Source organism: Hyaena hyaena, unplaced genomic scaffold (genome assembly GCF_003009895.1).
Source record: "Hyaena hyaena isolate Hyena2069 unplaced genomic scaffold, ASM300989v1 scaffold_293, whole genome shotgun sequence".
Lineage (NCBI taxonomy): Eukaryota > Metazoa > Chordata > Mammalia > Carnivora > Hyaenidae > Hyaena > Hyaena hyaena.
In genome coordinates this window covers 659,656-683,993 of record NW_024080925.1, presented here as the reverse complement: position 1 = coordinate 683,993, position 24,338 = coordinate 659,656, and the positions used below count along the sequence as shown (strand labels likewise).

Sequence of the window (24,338 nt, the reverse complement as noted above, 5' to 3'; positions counted from 1 at the left end):
CAGGTAACTTTTCCAGGTACCTTCCTCTTTCCTTCTTTTCTGATCTTCTCTACAAAGTATCTATAGGAAATCCTGCTTTTCTGAAAGCAGCAGTTTTGTTTTCCAATAAAATACTTCTCTACTAGTAATGCTAAAAAATATTCCTAAGGCTCCTTGAATAATGTTTTCCAGGAATTATTCTTCAAAATCCAGACCTTGGGGCACCTGGGTGGCTCAGTCGGTTAGGCATCCAACTTCAGGTCAGGTCATGATCCCGCGGTCCTTCTGTGGGTTTGAGCCCCTCATCAGGCTCTGCGAGACTGGACCCTGTTTCCGATTCTGTGTCTCCCTCTCTCTGCCCCTCCCCTGTTCACATTCTGTCTCTCTCTCAAAAATAAGTAAAACATTTTTTAAAAAAATGTTTAACCCAGACCAAAAAACAATCACCTTCACAGCTTGTTTCCTATTGGCACTGTGAAAGGTTGGCATTGCCCAGGGTGACAACCTTGGGCTTCCCCATCTTTTCTGATTACCGTGGAGGTATCACCCACTGTCACAGAAGAAAGAAGGTAGCAGTTGGGCTGAGATGAAAGAGGTGGGCCTCTGCCAGCCTCTAAGTCGAATAAGAGACTCTGGGGAGAGGGGACAGCATGTACAAAGGCAGAGACGGATGGAAGTACGCAATACTCAGAAAAGGATCATCATTTCCTCACCTTCGCCTTTATACCTAATACTAGATTAAGCAAATACATTGTTGTTTTTTTTCAACCTTGAACCTCAAGGCTAAAGTTAGATGACTTAAGAATTTTTTAAAGGTCCAATTATTTCATTTAGGGCTAACACTACAGCTAAATTAAAGACATGCTAACAAGTTTCCCTTTTGAGCCTCATTAATTAAGAAAGTAATCAGAGTAAAGAGAAAAAAAAAAGAGACAGTAGCTGGATGGCAGTATTACTTAAATAGCTTTAAGGTACCACCGTTTGTATCTACTAGGAAAGCAAAGGGAAAACTAATCAATTCCAGATTATGAAATCTGAAATTCTGAAGTGTTTTACATGTAAATACACATTTTAACTGCCATATATTTTCCTTGATTGCCTGAAGAGTGTACTAATCTTATTCAAAGAAAATTTTCATTCTCCATAATCAAAAGGTAAAATTAAGATCTGCTTACTTCACAAGTTTTCCTAGGATAAGCTTGCTGAGAAAATTCCCCGTTTTCAAAGATCAAAATATATCACTTTTACTATTTTAGTCACGAACAGTGCCCAAAAATATCTGCTGAAGGCTTTGGATTTAGCGCAAAGTCTGGAAAGCCACCTTAATTTACAATTAGCTTTTAGAGTTCTAACTTACTTTTTAGAAAGAGATTCTAATTTACAGTTATATTTTACAAAGCATTTAAAAGGAATGCAAATAATTTTGGGGTAGGAGGGGTATTTGCCAATACGCTTTCATTGCTGGGACTATCAAGCTAAATCAGATATATAGCATATTGCCTAATAGAGAGTAGGTATTTTAAGAAGTTAATTCTTCCCTGTGCACAGCAAGCCTTCCCATCTCTAGCTGGAGTAAAATCTCTCTTCTACACTCTCTGTATTCAATGAGCCCAGGATTATGAGCCCAGGATTATGCCGTAAGTGGCATAAGTCTATGGTGAAAAGGGTTCCTTTTTGAAATTTAAAATGTCATTACTGATCTAAGTAGCTTATAATATAGACCTAAAATGTAAGCATTACATAACTTAAAAATTAACTTACTAGCTTAAGAGGATATGAACCCTGAAACACATGTGATAGAAACCCAATGTACAGACAAGAATACTGTTTGAATAAAATTATTTAAAATAATGATTAAATAATATTTAAAGATATTCATCATCATCATCACACCAAACAAGTAAAAGCTATCACGAAACAAGTCGGAAAAAAAAAGCTACTGCTTTTAATGAAAAGTTCATATAATCTATTCATATACTTCGGTTTTAAGCTAACTTTCAAGGTACTCTATAAATTTGGTATTTCTATCCCATGTGACTCATACTAATTATTGTGACTGTCATCGTAATATTTAAGGGTGGTGAAGTGCTGACTATAAGAAGGCTCACATTTTGTTTGTTTTTCTATTTCCCATTGACTAAAAGGAATTCTCATGCCAAAGTTCTCTCTGAAAAATCCTCCTTTATGAAACCCCCGTTAAGAACATCTTCAAAAAGATATCATACTAAAATTTGACTAATAATAAGTTATGTATTAACCATTTGCATTTTAAAGACTGCTTCTGTGATACTCACAATAACAAAATTTGTATTTTAAACTTTTTTTTTCATTAAGCTATTTACCCATTAGTGAAGTAAAAATATCACATACAGGACTTTTAAAACAATGCTCTCTAGAAGCTAATACAGATAGAATGGCAGAATACAGAAAAATAATGCTCTCTAGAAGCTAATACAGGAAAAATGTAATATATTACAATTAACAAGTAAGCATGATGTCCAACCTACCTTTTTGTTGGCAACAAAACGTATTCTCGAGTTTACAAAGCAAATCCACATTTTCATACTTATTTTCATTTGCTTTAATCCAGAAACAGTTTTCAGTCATTTCATGAGGTCTGATCTGCAATCAGAGAGATGGATTCTTTAAAAGTTGGGTGTTTCATCTGTCGCTGCGCAATCACTACTTTCGGACCCAGTGTCCCATAGCTGCCAGCAGATGTTTAGGAAGTAATCCCTGTAATATTTTTCCCCAAAGTGTGTGCAATAAAATACAAGTTCCTCAGGAAGCTAAGGTTTTATTAAAAAAAAAAAAAAAAAAGTTTCCACTATCAGATAGTTGAGGGTTTGAAGCAGAGTGAAATAAAACTTGTTTCTTCTTAATTATACCTCTCAAAGTCTTCTTGAAAAAGGCTTGTGTGCACCACTATAGTTCAAGTGCAGGATGTGTTACACATCACTTCCCAAGGTTATGTGACCATGAAACCATCTTTCTCCAGGACTCAGGATTTCTGTGTCCTAATTATCAACTTCAGACAATGAGTATTAATTTTTCCCATGGCTATCAACATAGATAAGTTCATAAGAACGCTAACTTATTTTTGTTCTTTTGAGAAACACTTCATGTTCAATGAGGATAATGTTGAATTATTAGTTTAATTACAAATCAAATCCCATTGTAACAACCACCAACTCTCACCAAACTTCTAAACCAGAAGCCTCAGTCGAGAGACAAGGGCTTTGCTTCAACACTTTTATTTAATTCAAATAATGCTTGTCGATTGAATGATGCTTTGATTAGACTATCCACTGGAAATTAAATATAAAATTAAATGTTTATCTAGGCGACAATATGTTTTCTTTCATTCGTTTTACCTTTAACCAATTCAGTCTTCTCATGCTGGTTTCAGGTTTAAATTCTTTCTTTGGTTTTAACCCAAATGGTAAGGTCGGTGGAGGAGGAGAGGTTCGCCCGCTGAGAGCCCCCAGGGGCGGTGCTGGAGGCAAAGGACCACCAAAGGGCAGAGGCATTCCTGGAAGGGGAGGAGGGGGTGGGGGAGGAGGGGGAGGAGGGGGAGGAGGTGCTCCTCCACAAGAGGGCAGCGGCAGGGGAGGGGCAACTGCCTGGGGGCCAGATCCATTTTCTTTTGACAGTGGGGAAGAGCTACTTGCATCAGCTGGCAAAGCACCAAACTAGAAGGGAAGGGAGGAAAAAAAAAAAAAGAAAGAAAGAAATATGACTAAAAACATCTACAAAACTTCAGAGTACACTTTCCTCAAAAGTTATTTTAAACCAAAGATAATTCAGTATGCGCGATTTCACACGGCCTGACCGAAACACACAATTCCAATAGTTTTCTTTTTCCAATTTAAGAATTTAGCTTTTGTTTTCACAAAAGTGTAATTGCAAGAAATGTTATTTCCTATATTGGTAGTTTTGGCCGTCCAGGTGGAGATGTTCTGGGAGGAAATGGGTATGTGGGTCTGGAAGATTTGAAAAACAGCTGTTTCTAGGTGAGAGTTCAAGTCACTGAGAATAGGTAAGTTCACCCAGAGTATGTACAGAGCATGGAGCATGAAGTCTATGTACAGAATTCTATGGAATACTCGCATTTAAATGAGTGGCAAACAATAATAAGATCCGGAGAGATTTAAATAGCATTGTCACATTGTGCCTTTACCTTGAGAAAAAAATCAGAACTTCCTAAGTAGGACCTGCAGAGCACGTCAAGATCCTTGTGAACTGGCCTTTCAAGGGGCATTCATATACAATTCCATGTATATGCCAACTCGCCAACCTCATATCGATCTCAGGGCCCTTGCACATGCAATCCCTTCTGCCTGGAACTTTCTTGGCATGCAGTTACTTCCTGTGGATCCTTTCAGTCTTAGCTAGCACATCTTTTCCTCAGGAAAGCTTTATCTGACCCCTCCTTTTACAAAGATAGCACTTTGTGCTTCTCTTTAATTGCCATTATCAAAGTGTTAAATACTGGGGCGCCTGGGTGGCTCAGTTGGGTAAGTGTCCAACTTCGGCTCAGGTCAGATATCACGGTTCGTGGGTTCGAGCCCACATTAGGCTCTGTGCTGACAGCTCAGAGCCTGAAGCCTGGTTCAGATTCTGTGTCTCCCTCTCTCTCTCTGCCACTCATGCTCTATCTATCTCTGTCTCAAAAATAAATATAAAAAAAATTTTTTTAAGTGTTAAATACTTAAGGAATCATTAGCACTTAGCTCATTGATTATAAGCTCCATGAAGGCAGTGACTAAGTCTATATAATTTACTCTTTCCCTGGCACCTAAAGCTGCAGCTGGCAAATGACAGCCATTGAAGAAATACATGTAGGATGAATGAATTAAAGATGAGAGAAAAAAAAATAGACAAGCACAGGTTCATGAATCCCAAGTGAAAAGAGTGGGGCCAAAACCAGGCTATTCTACCATGTCAAATGTTACAGAAAAACAATGTGAAATCAAGAGAGAAAAAGAGGGAAATGTGGCCACTGGTCACTTCTGTTTCAAACCATGTCAAATGTTACAGAAAAACAATGTGAAATCAAGAGAGAAAGAGAGGGAAATGTGGCCACTGCTCACTTCTGTTTCAATGGCCTGGTAAGAATATGGTTTTTGATTATTATAAAGAAGATCTGAGTTGGTTAATGTTTTGTAATATGATTATTTTCCTATAATTACTAATTTCAATTCACACACACACACACACACACAGAAACACACACAACCCTGCAAATGATGGCATTGAATAAACATTAATAAATCATTTTAAAAGTTTTAGGGAACAATTATGAAAAACAGATCATATATTAAAGCCTGAAGGTGACACATGAGATCAGCACAAAGAAAAAGTGTTATAAAAAAAGTTGAAACCACAAATCAAAGAACATGTCTTAACAAAAACATTAATTATAAAGAAGAATCAATTCAGCATTACACTGTACTGCCATTTACATGGATAGTAGCGCCCTCTGAATGTTAAGGATGTGTATGTATATTATATTCAATATACATGTTATAATTAACTATTAATGTCTTAAAGATATGGCTGGATTTCTGTTATATACTAGTTCCTTTGACAGAGCATGGTTATTTTAAATATATTTTTCATGAGGCCAGAGTATCCTGTGATTGACCTGCTCACCATTATATCCAAGCACCTGACAATACTTGGTTGTTAAGTGAACGAAGGAATAAAATCACACAGAATATATTTTATTAGACCCTTCATAATCAGTATAGCTTTGATCAAACAGAAGGATCTTAAAACAAATGATTAGATTTCATGAGAAACACACAATGAATCCCCCCAAAAAAGAAATTTCCAGTTGTTCTTCAAAAATTAACACAGCGGCCAATACTAAGATTCTAAGGCCGGTGGTTTGCTTCTGATAGCCATAAACAGTCACCTTTGTCTACATTTTGAAATAACGTAGAAGACTGCTGGAGTTAATCTCAGGTTTAAAACAATTTATTCTCATATTACTATAAAACACAGGCAGCAGTATCATATCCAAAGATGGTGGATATTTTCTTTTTTTATAAACAGAAATTCTTTAGATTGAATTTACAAGTAATTCTTCAGCTAGAAGAAATGAAAAAGAATTTTTTTTTTTAAATTCTTATTGGCCCATACCAAGAGAAACTGGACCTAAGAATCTGAGCCATTGTCTATAACTCAGTCAGAAAGATAAAAGTCAATCAAATGTTTCTTTTAGTATGAGAGACAAGGCGCCACACAGGAAAGATGAAAAGTTTCAATAAATTGCACTTCCTTCTTACACACTAAAGATCATGGAGAGTCATTTTCTTACAGATAAGAGGTCCCCCCTCCCCACCCACCCCGCAAAATTGAACATTTAACAGATAGCTATCGCTGAGGACATCTCCTTACAGGCTCTGTAAGAAAACTACCCACTAAGTATTGAAGAGAAAACAAAATAACCAATACGATAGGAAATCGCATACCAATATAGGAAATGGTACATTTGAGACTATTTCGATATAACCATAAATTGGGATGAAAAGAAAATAGCAAAACTATACTTACTGCTCATCATCCTATATGTAAATCTGCATGAAGAAATTTAGCTTATTGAATATTCTACCTCCTTACTGTCATCCATTTAAAACATGCAGATGATGTATTTCTTGCTATCTAAATGTTTTATGTGTAGAGGGTGTATGTGAGCTATCTGCTGCATAATCCAGATTTGCTCTCTTTTTTTGTCATGTTTTAAATCTGTTTACTTTTGGAAATTGAAAAATTATCAGAAAATGTTCTCATTCAGCTAGAGGTTATCTTTCACTGCAAGGTACCCATAGGCTGAAGGTTTTGAAAAATAAATAGCTTGAGCAATAATTTCCTGTAGTGGGATAAAGATCAGTGATGAATGACAAATCTAAGAGTAAAAGACTTTCTTACCCTTTATGATTACATACAAAACACATGACATTAGGAACAAAACCCAAATGAAACATAAAGAAGAGGATTAATTAGTGAAATTGATGACATTTTTAAACATGCAAATAGAAAAAAGTGGCAAAATATTTTTTTAATTTACAGAACAAAAATATGTAGAAAAACAATACTATGAAAACATACAAGTGAAATTAAAGTTTAAACAGTCTAAACTATGAAGATATGACATGACCTTTGCTTCCATAGTAAGCTTTCAATAGCCAAATTCAATCCGGGTAGATGGTATTTTACCTGTGACTTAAAAGCTTGTAACTCTGCTTGAAGTTCATTAATCTTTGCTTCTTTTTTCTGCAATTGAGCCTGAGTTTCTTGGTGGTCGGTAAACTCTTTTTCAAACTGCAAAGAAAGAAAGAAAGAAAAAAAACAGGAGACAGAAAGACGGCAGTGAAAAGCGCTATTCTTCATAAAGAAATACGACTCTAATGATCTAAAGACCCGTCAATAGAACACAAACTTTTTATGAAAAAAGTGGTAGATTTTGCTAAGTCACCCAGAGCCTTTCTCTAGGTCCCTCTGGGTCTCACCAAAATCATTCAATTTGCAAGGGAGCAGACAAAGCCAGAGATAGAGTCTGTGACCTTCTCCTGTCGGCAGAGCAAACTGGCCCAGAGGTATCTGCAGCACTGACATTTTTCTTAAAAGTCCCTAAACATCATTGCAACTTTGTATAAAACAATAGAGAGCAAAGCATTGTACTGAGTTCCTTGACCCCTACTTGCAAAAACTTACACTGGAAACTTATGTGAGTTTATCAGTAGGAATTAAAAAGAATTCCATTTTAATATTTGTTATGATTATTGAACTCCATTTTGTAAAAGCATCACTTTTTCTTACATTGTCATGGGAGGTAAGGGCCCTGATGCAGGCTCTAATCTTCAACAGCAATTTAAGAGAATAAATTCTGTGTTATTTATCATTAATCTTTTGGAGATTAATCTTCGGGAGATTAATGATAAATTAATCTTTCAAAAACCCTGGTGCAATACCTTGTGGGAGGAAAGCAAACAGTAAAACTTAGTGAACCCAATGAGGTGTCTAATTTATATAGCCACTTATCACAAATTCCCACCTTGCATTCAAATAGCCTCACTCTGCCATCATCATGACTGCAAACCTCTACCAGAGGTGAATTGCAATAGGGTATTGTCTCATACTGGCGAGTATTTATTCAACTCTTTTTAAAACAGAAGAAAAAAGTACATAAAAAAGTACTACTTCACAGATGTAGCTTCTAAACTTTAAACCACAGTCAACCTCAATTAGGGTAAGAACAAGAATGTAAAATGTCACCATTGACCAAGGGCACTTATTTATAAATCTTATTTTGGGGCACCTGCGTGGCTCAGTCAGTTAAGCGTCCGACTTAGGCTCAGGTCATGATCTTGCGGTTCGTGAGTTCAAGTCCCGGGTCAGGCTCTGTGCTGACAGCTAGCTCAGAGCCTGGAGCCTGCTTCAGATTCTGTATCTCCCTCTCTCTCTGCCCCTCCCCCACTCACACTCTTTCTTTCTCAAAAATAAACAAAGATTTTTCTTAATCTTTAAAAAAAAATAAAATCTTATTTTGTCATCAACTCAAAGCAGTGGCAAACTAGTCCCTCATCAGACAGTAAGTGAAGAAGTAAGATTGAAGGACAGACTTTTCCTTCCAACTCTGAGTTTAGATGAAGCCACAGCATCATCTTACAAATTACATTTAGATAATGCTTTACAGGTATTTTCTTAAGATAGATTTTATTTTTTAGAACTGTTTTAGGTTTACAGCAACATAAGGCAAAAGTTTTAGTGATTTTTCATATACCAAACCCCCCAGAGTGGAGCCTTGCCCATGAGTTAGTGTAAGCATTTCTGCATTTCACCACACACAGAAAAGCTCTGAAAAAATAAATATGTGGTAATTCCCATTTACAGGTTAGATAAATAATCTCACATTCAATCCTCACACTCTAAACTTTGCGCTCTTTTATAAAGATAACAGAAACTACCACGTAAAAAAACAAATATCCGTGCTTCACCCAAACCACACCAACATAACCACTCGTATTACCGCAGCTCCTCCAAACCCCTCCTACCACTTAATAATTTAAAAGATACCAATCTTAAACCTAATAAAATAATCTACAAACCAAAGCATGCTTAGGTCTCAGAGGCTGACCTACACTCTGCTGTCACAAAGGGCTCACCAGGCACTGGCTAAATCCACTGTCTTCACCCCTCTACTGCCCTGTGACCCTCCGTCTTTCTGTCCTCACCCCTATCACCTAACTCTAATCTTATTCTTGCTTCAAAGTGAACTCCTTCAAAAAGTGTGCTTGATTCATACTCACTCTTATGGCCTGTTGAACTTCACTCACTTCATTATACCACTCAGCCACCATCTTTCATTCTAAAAACTATGGCTTGCCAAATTCCAAAGCCCCTAGACTTCTCGGGGCCTCATCTTACTTGATCTAATACCTGTACTATTCAATAGTGCAGCGTCTAGCCACAGCTGGCTGCTAGAATGTAAATTTAATTTAGCTAATATCAAACTTGAAACTTCAGTTCCTCAGTCACAACAGCACAAGAGGCACACACGGCTGAAGGCTAGCACAATGGACACAAGTCACAAAGCACTGTCATCATTCCATATCGAATGGAACTGCCCTACAGCATAAATACTTACAAATATGTCTCCATAATCATTGTCCCCGCCCAACTGTGTTGTATTACAACACACCCATCTGGTCCTCTTGCTAACTCCTTGACAGTTCCTTCCAGTTCTTTTATAGGTTCCTATTCCTCAGTCCAACCGTCTAATGCTATCAGGTCCTGGGACTCTCTTTGTTCCCCGCTGGTCTCACTTCACACGCCCGGTAGAATGGTATCTTCAACATCCACACACTTTAATCCCCCTTCATACACTGATGGCTCCCAAATTCCTATCTCCAGCTCAGCTTCTCATCTGAATTCCAGACTACTAGTCAGTCCATAAATGTATTTTCAACTAACCAATGAATATTCTTCAAGGCAAAAAAACAAACAAAAACCGTATTTTTAAAACCAGCATTACCTTCCCCCTCTACAAACTTTTTCTAAGGGATGGCTCAAAAAACATGACTTTTGCTCTTAAACTTACAGTGGCCACACTGAAAGGCCACACTCATTAACCTAGTATCTAAGAACCTCCTGGGACTTGGCCCCACACTACCTACCTATTTCTCATCATACAACAAGTAATAGCATGCATCTGATGTGTTCCTCACAGTGGTAGGTGTTAGAGATGCAAAGTTGAATACAATATGGTCATCACTTTTAGTAAGTGTAGTGTCTGGTGGCAAAGTACAAGGAAAGTAACATCACAAAACCTGTGAAAATTACCAGCAATGGAGAAATACACTGGAGGCGTGGGAGTGATTACTGGAGGAGTGATAATTGGCCCCAAGTTTGAAGAACTTGACTAGTTAACTGATAAGTGCAGTTGCCCATTTCAAATAAAGGGTTTAGTGCACGCGTATAAATGAAAAGCAATCAAGAGCCATAAAAGGAGATAGAAAAACAAATTGCAAGATATGAAGTAATAGATGTAGATAGGAATTAAACTGTTTAAAGGAATTTTACAGTAAATTTGGGGTCCGTCGGTTAAGCATCCAATTCTTGCTTTTGGTTAAGGTCATGACCTCACGGTTTGTGTATTTAAGACCACATTGGGCTTCATGCTAACAGCATGGGGCCTGCCTGGGATGCTCTCTCTGGCCCTCCCCTGCTCAATCTCTTTGTCTCTCTCAAAATAAATAAATAAACAAAACATTTAAAATGGGGGGGGGGATTTTTCAATAAATCAAAAGGTTTCTCTTTTTTCCTATAAACCATGGAGAGCTATTAAGAATATTTATAATAAGAATTAACGTGATCAGACTTGCACTTTGGCAAACCCAGCCTGCAGCAGTATGAAAGGTTGACTGAAAGAAAACACCAGAGGCATGTGAATGAGTTGAGAGGCTGCCATAGGTATCCAAGCAAGAACTGAAAGGCTGCTGTAGGTATCCAAGCAAGAATTGAAGTCCTTGTTTGAATGAAGGTGGAAGACAGGGGAACAGGAAAAAAAAAAATAAATGAAAGGACTTTTTTTTTTTTTTTTTTTGAAAACAGAAACTAAAAAATTAATGTACAACTGAATGAAGGAAATGAATGAGGGGAGCATACCTCTAAGATGACAATGGTGTTCTATTGCTTTGCAAGCTGGAAACTATTATAATTTAAGGGGAATATAGGGATATAAAATTCATGGAAGAAAGGCATTTTTAGGGAAAAGAAAAATAAATGTGGTTTCAGAAATATTAACCTTGAGATGCCTATATTGAAATTCACAATAAATTTCTATCTACCTCCTTCTTGGCTATCTCACCTTGTCGCCTCACATTAGCTATGACTTCCTTGGGTAAGCCTTCCTGGCCACTGGAATCTAGATGAGGAATCCTTCCTACAGGCTTACATACCACATTGGGTATTCCTACTGTAGCAATCATAACACACTGTAATATAAAAATATCACAATGTACTATTCACACACCTCAGTAACACCCACCAACCCAGAAGGTTATTAATGGTGAGAACCCACTTTGTTCATCACCTTTCCAAAGCCTTACATTTATAACTAAACTCAGTAAATATTTGTAGAATGAAGAAATGGAGCCAATTCCTGTCAAATCTCCCTTTATATGTTGTGAATAAATTTGTCAATATCGTATATTAAAGTCCCACAATCTCCCGGCATGAAAAATCTTTGAGAGGTCATGTTCTCTATTCTCCCTTTTGTGACTGCTCAGTGTTTACTGCTGCTTAGCAAGAAATTAAAAAAAAAAAAAAAATTCTTAGGAGAGTAAAAAATGAAGTCTTTTTCACACTATCAATAGGTACATTATCCTATCTTGTAGGGCTTAGAGTAAGATTCAGAAGGAAAAGGATTATTTATCGGAACAAAGATAAAAATACCAAAATAACCAGAGTCATAATTAGTACGCTCTAAGAGAATTTATTACATTAACTTGGCCATACTTAAAGTATCTGCATTACTTAGCAAAGAGATAAATTTCTATCTCCTCCCTTATAGAAGGATCAGACAAAATATAAACTTTGCTTTAGCATTTTTTATAATATCTACAGTCAAATCACAGTAGCCTTGGGGATAAAATGAATCTCCATTAAAGACATACTTTATAAAAACAGATATGATAGCCTTCTTCTCCAAAAAGAGTTACTAGAGCAATATTACGCTTACAAAATTACACGGAAAAATGTCAAGAAACACAGTTAAGGCTGAGGCTCTGCTTAATTTCATTCCCTAGGGTAAATGTATTAGTGCATCTGTACAAGAAGGTTGATAATTCAATATTCTCTATGTATTTTCTGACATTTCTGGTCTTCATTTTTCAAATTTATGCACCAAAATAAAGAATGTGTCTAGCAACTATGATAGCTTCCTGCCTAAAGCAAAGTATTTACATGTGTCCTTATAAAGCTATCAGAAAGAAGTTCTTGCTGATATATACAAAATGGTATGGCAATAGAAATCTTTTATGGAGCAAACAATATTTTTTAAATGTACCTAAGACATTTAACTTCTGACTAAAAGGAAGCAAGTAACCTTGAACAAGGTCTTTCTTCTACTTACACTTAAACTTTAAATTTGAAAACAATTTGTTGAGAAAGATACCACGTTTAACAACACTCATGTACATCATATATCTAAAAATGATTATAGGAGCAAATTTATACTACCTGGGATGCATCCAAAGCAAGTACTACAAAGTTTACTAGTTTCTCATGAAGAGTTAAAATAGAATACCAAGCAGAAGGCTTAGAATACCAAATCGGGGGGTGAGGGAGTCACCCCACAACATGATCACCTATCAGCTGTAGCACATATGACACTTCAATCAACTGGTCATGTGTTTAAGTTTCTGCAAGGCAAAGACAGTATCATCTGCATAAGCTGAATCCTACCCTGCAGCCAGAGGCCCCGGAGGTAATAGCCTCTGTGTGTAGGGAGAACTGCAGGACTTCTTACAGGGGACATTCACAAAGTCTGTCATAACTTACAACCAACTTATAAGAGTGTCTACCATTTGCAACTTGTATTATCTTAAACCGTTAAAAAAAAAATGCAAGATTCTTTCAATATTTATCTAGATCCAGATAATTCAAAAATGTAGCCTCTTAGGCATGGTACTTGACACACAGTAAAATTTTATTTAGTGCATATTCATCAGATGCTGGTAGTAGTAATTATCATTTATTCCTCGAATGTGAGAAACCAGTCACGATAATTTAAATCAAAGTGACTGCTTAAAATGTGAAGAATCCTACAAGACCAACATCATTTTTTTCTAAACAGAGAAAGTCAAATAAGCACAGGCCAGGCAGAGATGAAGCACAGAACACCAGCTTAAAGAACAGTGGACAATGGCTGCATGGTCAGCAATACTACTGAGCCGAAGTAACCGAACTTGCAATATCTGATACTTCTGACCTATAAAAATAACAGTTTTTTATGTTCACCTGGACCTAATGAAGCAACTTGAATCAAAACAAAAAGCAAGTTAATAAAACATTCAGATATAGGATTTCTTGAGAAATACTCCAATCTTAAAATTTTGACTGTATACATTTTGTTCAATCATTTATTCATTCACGCACTCATTTTTTTTTTTTTTTTTAATGTTTTGAGGGCAGGAATTGTTCTAGGTGGAGGGACAGTGAATAAACAAAATCCTTCACATAACAACAAAGAAAAATCCTTCATAAAGGTTACTCTAGAGGGAGAAATAGACAACACATCCACAGATACACAGGTAAATACATATGCCAGGTAGCATGTCAGATAACAAATACAACAGAGGAAACAAAGCACAGACAGGGTTGGGGCTCGGAGTGGAGTTAAAAATGTTTAAATTTAATAGTCTAAGAAATCCTCCTTAAGGAGGACATTTATGCAGATATCTCAAAAAGGTAAAGAGAGCGGAAACAAACCAAAATCCCTAAAGGAGAAGCATGCCTGATGATGTGAGGTGGTTCCTCACGTAGTCTTGCAAATTTAGTCAAAATTACTTACTTTCTTGTAAAGTTCTGATGCTTTCTCTTCAAATTCTTCTAGCTTTGCTTGGTCTACACAAGTATCTAAAATGGCAATGACATTTTTTTTTTTTTAATTCTGGTACTTGTTAAAATCATTATGACTTTAAAACATTAGGAAAAAAATCATAGATAAGAATTTGAAATAGTGCCAGTAATGAAATAAGCAAAACAGAGAAACCTAATACTAGAATGGAGAAGGATTTTCCAAGCATGGTACCCAGGCCATAAAATATAAAGGCAAACCCAACTCTAATTTCAGACTATTAGACAAATGTAACATAGAATACTCAAAAAGGTTTCTTTCATCAATCTGTAAGTATTTTGAAGGAAGAAGAGAAGATGACATCTAACACAACAATAATAAACGGAAAATTAGCAAAAACAAAATTAGTAATTGCTAACACGTATGAACAGGTGGCTCATTTTCCCTAATACAAAAACATAAATTTTATTTAATGAGACACAGCAAAGATTAAATGGTCCATAATACCAAGTGTTGGAGACAGCACGGAGAAAATGACTTGGCTACACTGTAGCGGAAGTATAATTAATGAACTTTGCTAATGAATAACTAGGAAAATAAGTACTAAAATTTAAATTAAAATATGTATTTTTCCTTCACCTAGCAATTCTATTGTTAGGACTTGCCTTTAAGCAGGAATATTCATTAAAATATTGTTAGCCAACATCTAGAAATAAAGGTCTATCAGTAGCAGATTGATTAAATCGCTACAATATAGATCCACATGATGAGATACTTTTAGGAGAAGTGATTCATATAGATTCCCCATGATGTAGCTGATCCCTTCTTTTTTAAATGAAAGCAATAAACATGGTTTTAATAAAACATATTACAGAAGGGCTTATGATGAAAAGGAACAGCCAAATCATTCCATTAAAAACTCAATCCCACTTCCTAAATGCGACCTCTTATGGTTCTTCTATATTAGATTATTCTGGCAGTTAGCTTCTTAACTCTAAATAAGATGTGTACATACCATTATTTCTTGATTCATCTATTTAATACATTATAGATAGCTTCCTATTATAGAAGATGAAAATGATGTTTCCCGTCTAATCCCATTTACTTTAATAATTTTGCTTTCTAAATAGCCTGGCTCTGTAGCACTAAATAAATACTTAAATCTCTGATCACTGTTAAATAAACAGTATCTACTGATTTCCACTATAATATTTAAGTTATCTTACTTTATATACTTTCCAACATCTCGCTCTCTCCTACTGTTTTACCCCAGGTTCTACTCACCTAGTAATTAATTTCTTTACTAGTAATTAATTAATTACTCACTAGTAATATAAATACAGTGACATTCTCTTCTGTAAATCCTCTGCAGTGTGTCTAAGTTTTTTGTAAACATTTGAAATCAGCATATACAATGTACTTATTATAACTATGTAAATATGTTTCACTTACACAGCCAAGCCCTAGTCAAAGAGTCTATTTCCTTCTCAACAGTTCAATGCCTAAACCTCTCATCTACTCAAGAAAAAACATTCCAAATGGCCAGGTAGAATAAACTTCCTTTTCAGATCCTATTCAAAATCATTCCACATTTTAGTTTGCTTTATTTTTCCTCATATCTGTCCCTCCCACTAACAGAAACTGATAACTGCTTCTCTCCTGTGAAGAGAAATAAGTATTTTCTTTATCAGTGCCACTAATATTATCTAATTCCTTTCTCATTCTATACATTCATACTTCTTCATAGACTCAAATACATGAAGAAAAACACCCTCACACAAAAGAATGGATTTTTTTTTTCATGTCACACCAAAATTTGACATATGGTAACTCCTTACACATTACTTGCTCTGTGGAATCACCTATCAATGAATATTTTGTACTCTGTTACTTTTTTTTCCCTTTTATAGTTTATTGTCAATTTGGTTTCCATATACCACCCAGTGTTCATCCCAACAAGTGCCCTCCTTCATACCTATCACCCCTTTCTCCCCCTCCCCCATCCGCATCAACCCTCAGTTTGTTCTCAGTATTTAAGAGTCTCTTGTGGTTTGTCTTCCTCCCTCTCCTTAACTACTTTTTTCCCCTTCCCTTCCCCCATGGTCCTCTGTTAAGTTTCTCCTGTTCCACACATGTGTACTCTGTTACTTTAAAATCCAAGAATTCTTCAACCATGTAGAATTTGTAATCAGGCACGGGAATTTGGAAAAGAGTGGTTTGCGGAGTCACGCAGATTCTCCAAATGTTGACACATCTCATTATACAATATCAAAATAATCCTAGGGGTTATTATCATCATTGATCTCATCAGAAAAACATTTGTGTACTGAAAAGCTGTCAAGCTAACAGCAGCAGGTGAAAGCTTTCCAAAACTCAAATTTTTCCCTGAAAGCTTGAATTTTATCATTGGTAACCAATTCTTCCATTTTTCTTGACATTATAGACCAACTTCATTGCCTTTTTAAGGAAGTGTGTGGCAAACAGTCAAGTGTGAGTGGCCACAGTTTTTATAACAATCATACCTTCAAAGTAAAAAAAAAAAAAAAATCAACCAGGGGCACCTGGGTGGCTCAGTCGGTTAAGCGTCCGGCTTCGGCTCAGGTCATGATCTCATGGTTCATGGGTTCGAGCCCTACATCGGGCTCTGTGCTGACAGCTAGCTCAGAGCCTGGAGCCTGCTTCAGATTCTGTGTCTCCCTCTCTCTCTGATCCTGCTCATGCTGTCTCTCTCTCTCTCAGAAATAAATAAAACATTAATTTTTTTTTTAATGAACCAATTCAGCTTGCAATACAAGCAAATACAGAGGTATTTGCTCATCGTACTCTCGTACGCAGAAGTGTGCTTGACGTGTACAACTTGCTTTGTCACAGGGAATGCTGAAATGATGTGTACCCAAGAGGAGATTTTTAATAAAATTAATGTTTTCAATTCTTTATCAAGGACACTCAGTTCAAAAAAAAAAAATATGGCAGTTTTTATTGCTTTGTTTTACTGTGAAAAATTCTATGGCTACTAACAAGGCTTGGGGTCACCGCCGTGATTCCTAACTAAGTGCCAGCAGTTGGACTCACCATTCTTTGCACCACCAGCACAAATATCAACACGACGGAAAAGGCAAACCATGCCTTAGTGTTGTTATGAAAATAATTCTGTCTCTTGGGATCCCCTGAAAGGGTCTCAAGGGCCCTAAGGATGCTCCAGGTCACGCTAGGAGAACTGACGCTGCAGTTAACCTGTGGGGTAAGGGACGATAAACAGACTTCCACTTAAGTATTAAAGAAATACTCACCAACAAACTGACTTAAATCTAAATCTAGTCTCTTTCGATATGTGAAGTCTGGATCCATCCCATCTCTATGCAATACAATCTGAGATACACACTCATCAATTAATTTGAAGTACTGTTGCCTGAAACCAAGAAAAAGAGTAAATGCACACTCCATTTATTAGAATAACTTTACATCAAAACAAACAATTTTGGTAAGCTTGATGTCAAGTTCGATAATTTACCTTTGTATAGTTTCAGCAATTGACATGACAGATTTAACATTGGAGTGAGAGTAAAGACAATGGTCACCCCTTTTCTTCTAATGACCTTAAGACATTAAGTTTTTATACTGTTTTAGCACATACAGTGTTTTAATGATGTTCTGACAAAAGTCAGAACCTTGACTCAATTAGGAAGCAATTAAAAAAAACCATTAAGGTGAAGTGATAGGTGCTTAAAAGCAGTCCTCAACAGAGATCAACCTACCACTCTAACATACTGAAATATCTACCATTAATTCATTTTATTAATACAAGCCAATATATACATACATTTTTTCAAAAAAAAAAAAAAATCCCTGGAAGGTTCCTAAAGCTACATAGTATACTACTTTAAGAATGTTTGTGGAGTCCAATAAAAACATACTGCATTTAAAAACTTTTTTAAAAAAATACTATGATATACAACTGAAAAAAAAATTAGTATAACAATTTTTGTCTAAAAATTAGAGTTTAAATAAATGCCCAAATAGGGATCATGTTGTCACTACAGTTTTCAGTTGACCTATGTTTGTCATAAGCAAAAGAACTCCGTTTAAAACGGAAGCCAATAAATTTAAAAGATTAAATATTCAGCAGATTTTATTAACAAAGCAATCTTAAATGACAGAAAAAATGGGTGCCATCTGACTAAGATCAGTCCCTCACCCCAGCCACCTCTACAACTTCTTTCTTCCCTCAATGATTTTTTGCACACATTTCTTCTCCAAATCTTTCTCACTGTGAAAGTGATGGCACTTCTGTTCAGTAGAGCTTCTTCTCTACTGCCCTTGATCTACTTACCTCACACCTAATAAATGACCCATTATGCTGAATAAAATTCACGACAACTTAACATTAGCAACGACGGCAGACGGTCATTGATTGTCATCAATTAAAAATGTTTAACACAGTGCTCTTGGGTACATGTCAAAGCAAGAAGGTATTACCAATGCTTTCCTCAATGTTCTAAACTTCTTTCAAATATATAGTCTCCCATTCCCTATGATCTTGCCATAACCACCACATGTACAGTTAAGGTATGCAAATTATATCAATCACATTTGAAAAGCGAGATGGAGCATTCTATTCCTTTTTTACTCTTATGGTTACCTTATGTTGTTTTAATACAAATATGCTTTAAATTAACAACATAGTTTATTTTGTAGACTTTTTTTTTAAATTATTATTTCAGTAAATGTTTTCTCACCTCCACAGCTCCCAATGATAAGCTCATTTACAAAGTAGCTGAAATTTCATGCAAAATCTCTTTCAAGGCAACACTAGCAAAAAAAATAATGTACTTCTGGATTCTAGAAATGTAAATCCAGAAAATAACCTCTATGAGCATGTTGGTTAATTAGTGAATATGTCAGGGGAATATGTAAATAACCTAATTAATGGACAAACATAAGTTGTCATTACTTAACTGATACATCATTTTTGTTGGAGGAATTTTAAAATCATCTTTGCTTTCTCTTTAGTATTTTTACCGTATATCAGAAATTATCTCCCATGCACATTCAACTAGTCTAACATTTTGCACATGGTAAACCATTGCAATGGAAAATGACTGAATTTGATCTTCCACTCCACCCTCCGATTTTCTTTCTACACTTCATTTTTCTTGGGGGCAAAAGTTACCTTTCATGTACATTGTCCAATTGAGTTCCATTTCAGTAAAACTTCCTTTTGTCCCAAATGTGAAAGCAAGAAAATTTTCTTATTTTTCTATCCACCAATTCTTTTAAATGGGAATATCTTACATTCTAAAGCATAGCAACTTATAAAAAATTAAAAGCATTTATTTATATCAACAGGAGTTAAGAATGTTCATTCAACAAAAATGTTCAGATAATCAAAGATTTCTAAAAGGTAAAATCCAGGTCCATCTGAGATAGTGAAAACAAACAAACAAATAAAAACCCACAAAGCTAAAACCAAAAGAGCAAGACTCGTAGAATTCCACACCAAAAACAGTTTTACTGTAATTAAGTAAAAACTAAATAATTTTTTTTTAATTTTTTTTTTAATGTTTTTATTTATTTCTAGGAGAGAGAGAGACAGCTTGTGCAGGGGAGGGTCAGAGAGAGAGGGAGTCACAGACTGAAACAGGCTCCAGGCTCTGAGCCGGCAGTCAGCACAGAGCCCGACTTGGGGCCCGAACCCACGAACCGCGAGATCATGACCTAAGCGAAAGTCGGATGCTTAACCGACTAAGCCACCCAGGCGCCCCAAAAACTAAATAATTTTTACATGAATGAAAAATTATGTAAATGATCATAGTCTGCCACCATCTTGTAATAAAAACATATTCTCTATAAGAATAAATAACAACGATAATAAACACCTATGAGAATTTAGGCACATGGGGGGAAGAAAAACAGATGGAATGGTCTTGATCACAGCAATCACAGGAATGACAATGCCTTCACACCAACCATACTTAAAACAATGACCCAGGTCCTGGGGCTTAAAGAGTCCACAAAGAAGGCAACATAAATAAGTATCAAGTTAAAAATGGGATACGTGAAACATGACCAACATATCTAATGTCACTTTGGTGATGCTACGATTTAGTATTTTTCCAAGACTCTTAATTCCACTCAAGTGACAGGATCGCCTGAGCATGCCCCAGGAAAGTTGTGCTTTACAATTTATTTTAAAGGTAGACATAACCACGTGCTCTTCTGCAGCACAGAATAAGGGATTAGGGTAAAAATGAAAGGACCATAAGTAATATAGAACCCCCCCTGGCAGCACTAAGACACATTCAAAACTTTGAAAGCAAACAACACTCTTGAATTCTTTTTGGTGTGTGTGCTTGATGTAGATTTAATTATAAACTGATTGCCTTTAATTCAGCTTTCAGTCTTGAATTCCTGGAAAACTCCAGTGGCATCAAACAATCAGAGGTTAACAGCACCAACCATACAGAGATCAAGAAAAGGACAGGGTTGGAATGCCTGGATGGCTCAATCACCCTTAAGTGTCTGACTTTGGCTCAGCTCATGACCTCATGGTTTGTGAGTTTCAGCCCACCTTTGGGCTCTGTGCTGATGGCTCAGAGCCTGGGGCCTGCTTCAGATTCTGTGTCTCCTTCTCTCTCTCTGCCCCTCCCCCACTCACACTCGGTCTCTCTCAAAAGTAAACAAACTTTAAAAAAAAAAAAAAAGAAAAAGACAGGTTACTTTAGAGTAAATGGAAGCTTCAATATTTAAGTACATTTGGAAAAAATATAGTATTATAATTAGATGTGATATCTAAAAATATTCATCAATGTATTGTTTTGATTTTAATCAATGTATTCATACTGGTATTAATATTTTTGTCAATGTATTAGTGTTTATTTTAAATCAGTATTTTTGGGGTGCTTGCGTGGCTTAGTCATTTAAGGGTCTGACTTCGCTGATCTCGCTGTTCATGGGTTCGAGCCCCACGTCGGGCTCTGTGCTGACAGCTCAGAGACTGGAGCCTGTTTCAATCCTGTGTCTCCCTCTCTCTCTCTGATCCTCCCCTGCTCACGGTCTCTCTCTCTCTCTCTCTCTCTCTGTCTCTCAGAAGTAAATAAAAGATTAAGGAAAAAAAATAAAAGTTTAAAAAATAAATAAATAAATTAGTATTTTTGTGCTGCAAAAAGAGAAGATAAGATGGATGATCTGTACTCATCCCAAAGAACCCAAAGTTTTAACTTTTTTTTTTTACTCTTATTCTATTCACTTGTCAAATACATCAAAAGCCTGAATTACACCCTCTGACATCACTCAAGGGACACAGCCTGAATGAGACATCTCTAGCAAATTCTTCCACATGAAAGCAGTGTAAGAAAAGAAGTATTACCCAAAGTATGTGAGAATGAAATTTCAGCAAAGTAAATTAAAGACAACAAAAATGGTTTCATATTCAAGGATCTCCCTTCCTTCATAAAACAGTAACAAAGTGGAAAGTGGATGTAGAGAGCATTTACTGAGCAGACACCATGTGCCCGGATATTTGGCTAGGAGTTTTATCCATGCTACCATGTGTCATCTTCGGAATGACCTAGGAACTTAGGTGCTCATATCCTTACCCAGCTACAGATGGGTAAGGTAGAGATGGAATAAACAATTTGTTAAGCTCAAAATGGCTGTGATATAATCAAACTTGAATGTTATTTGTCTAGCTTTTCTGATACATTAGCAACATTAAGTGCAACTATATTTTCCAGGCACTTTCTAGCTACTTAAATGCTAATAAAAACAATGTTTACTACCCTTCATGTAACTTATAAAAAGAAACTTATCACCCCTGTTCCTACTACCTAAAGACTAAGGAGAAAATTTTACCCATCACAAGATAAATTATTAATTTGTTGCTAGTTCACATTTTTTATTCAGATGAAAACTTGTTACCAAGAATCTGTGCAGCTTAAAAAATAACAGTAATATTATTTTACCGTCACCTGTCTAAATATATGCCCAGAAGAAACGCCACATTCCATGAGTCAATATTAAGAAAGAAATAAAAATCTGAAAATTATGAGCTTGCCCAAATCAAACATCAGGTAAATTTCACAATTAACAGAATTTTATTAGTGGAATTTCACACTAGAACATAGCTTCCTCTTACCTGATAAAATAATCATTCCGAATCAGCAAAAGATGCTGAAGAATGGAAATGAAATATCCTTCCGCTCTAGTTTCCTTTACTGTGTTCCACACCATGTTGTAAATATCATATGCTTCAGTAAATTGATTAAGGAACATGCGAATTTATTTATTCTCTACACCAAAGAACCAATAACATAGGATAGAATCAGCTCTGTAAGGCTTCAAAAGATTATTGTGTGTCTCACCCTATACCATCACGTATACTCAACACACAGTACAACACAGGTAGTTAGGACTGAAGTAGAGGGAAACCATGTGCAAAGGTCAACCTCACCTGGCATTCCCTGTCTCCTCCTCTGAAATCAACTCCAACCATTTGCCTTTCTCAAGCCAAGATGTTAGTGGTGGCGAGAGTAACAGGCAGCTGGTTGTGAATACCATATTAGGTCTACACAGTGCCCTAACCAAGAGAGATGGTACCAGGCATTATCCACCATGAAGAGGCCCCAGTGGAGGATAGGAACCTGGTGGATTTCTAGAAAAGCACAGAGATCTGCAGACCCACCGAGTGAACAAAGGCCCATATGGGTGTGCACCCAAGATGTACGGCAGGAGCCAACCAGTAGACTAAAGGTACCCTACTCCTAATGCTAGAGAGAATGGGGAGGGGCGGGGGGGACGGGGGGCGCAGAGGTGCCAAACATGAAAAGACACACTGCACACATACACAAGAGGCCTTGTGGAATCCATTTGTGGGTTGTAACGTCCATTTCTATATGCATGGACTCAGAAAAACACACATGAAACTAGTAGGAAAAGTTTATATGAAAATCAATCTGATTCATAAAGGTTTGGCTTTATATTGTTTATATAGAAATGGCTTCAGAAGTTTAATATATTGGGGGTTGAAGTTTGGTTGTTTGAGATTTAGCAACAATTTTACATATTTCAGTAACTTCAGAACAAAAGGATATTCAGCTGACAAAAACTGAGGACTGATGGATGTGGGGGGGAGGGGGGAATGGGCATGGAGGAAGGCACTTTGGGGATGAGCACTGAGTGTTATGTGGAAACTAATTTGACAATAAACTATTTGTAAAAAAAATAAAAAATTAAAAAAAAAATAAGAGCACGATCATGATCTGAAAAGAATTCTGGAAGAGGGACACCAAGAATGTCCTCAATCATGGCAACCTAGTAAAAATAAGTTTGTAGTTTCTCAAAGGGACTACTTTAAGTTGGCCAAAAACCTGTATAAGTTCTAATGCATGAATAAAAAACGGCTTGATTTAAAAATAAATAAATAAATAAATAAATAAACAAACTTTAAAATACTTTAAAGAAAAGCATATAAGATGTTGTCATATAAAGAGGTACACCAGAATGTTCACTGATGATATAATGTCTGGAGTTGCTTTTAAATAATCCTTTTAGAAGAAAGAGGAGAATTAGATGAAACAAGACTGTCCATGTGTTTATAATTGTTGAAACTAGACAATGGGTACACTGCAGTTCATTATACTACTTCTCACGCTACGAATGAAATTTTCCACCAATGGTGGAGTGTAAACTGGTGCAGCCACTCTGGAAAACAATACAGAGGTTCCTCAAAAAGTTAAAAATAGAACTACCCTATGATCCAGCAATTGTACCACTATGTATTTACACAAAAGACACAAAAATGCAGATTTTAAGGGGCACATGCACCTTAATGTTTATAGCAGCATTATCAACAATAGCCAAATTATGGAAAAAGCCCAAATAATCAATGGATAAAGAAAATGGGGTGTGTGTTTGTGTGTGTCTACATATATAAATATATATGTGTGTATATATGTATGTGTTATATACGTATATATTATATATGTATATTTGTATATGTATGTATTATATATGTATATATTATAGGTAGGAATATTACACAACCATAAAAAGAATGAAATCTTGCTGTTGCAATGACATAAACGAAGCTAGAGAGTATTATACTAAGTGATAAGTCAGTCAAAGAAAGACGAATACCATATGATTTCATGCATATGTGAAATAAAACACAAAACAGATGAACATGAGAAAGAAAAAAATAGAAAGGGAGTCAAACCATAAGAGACTCTTAACTGGAGAGAAGAAACTGAGGGTTACTGGAGGGGAGATAGTC

At 36.1% G+C, this 24,338-nt stretch overlaps 1 protein-coding gene across 2 annotated transcripts in view; it reads right to left on the bottom strand.

Annotated features, from left to right (window-relative positions):
• The window catches only part of DIAPH3 (diaphanous related formin 3), a 508,311-nt gene that overhangs the window by 315,703 nt on the left and 168,270 nt on the right, over positions 1-24,338 (bottom strand). For both annotated transcript variants that reach the window (XM_039247287.1, XM_039247286.1), the window contains 6 exons: positions 22,203-22,319; positions 17,359-17,477; positions 14,063-14,127; positions 7,204-7,308; positions 3,354-3,671; positions 2,487-2,601 (listed from right to left, as the gene is read on the bottom strand). In XM_039247287.1, the coding sequence (XP_039103218.1) occupies positions 2,487-2,601; positions 3,354-3,671; positions 7,204-7,308; positions 14,063-14,127; positions 17,359-17,477; positions 22,203-22,319 (839 nt within the window). The remainder of the gene's footprint in view (positions 1-2,486; positions 2,602-3,353; positions 3,672-7,203; positions 7,309-14,062; positions 14,128-17,358; positions 17,478-22,202; positions 22,320-24,338) is intronic.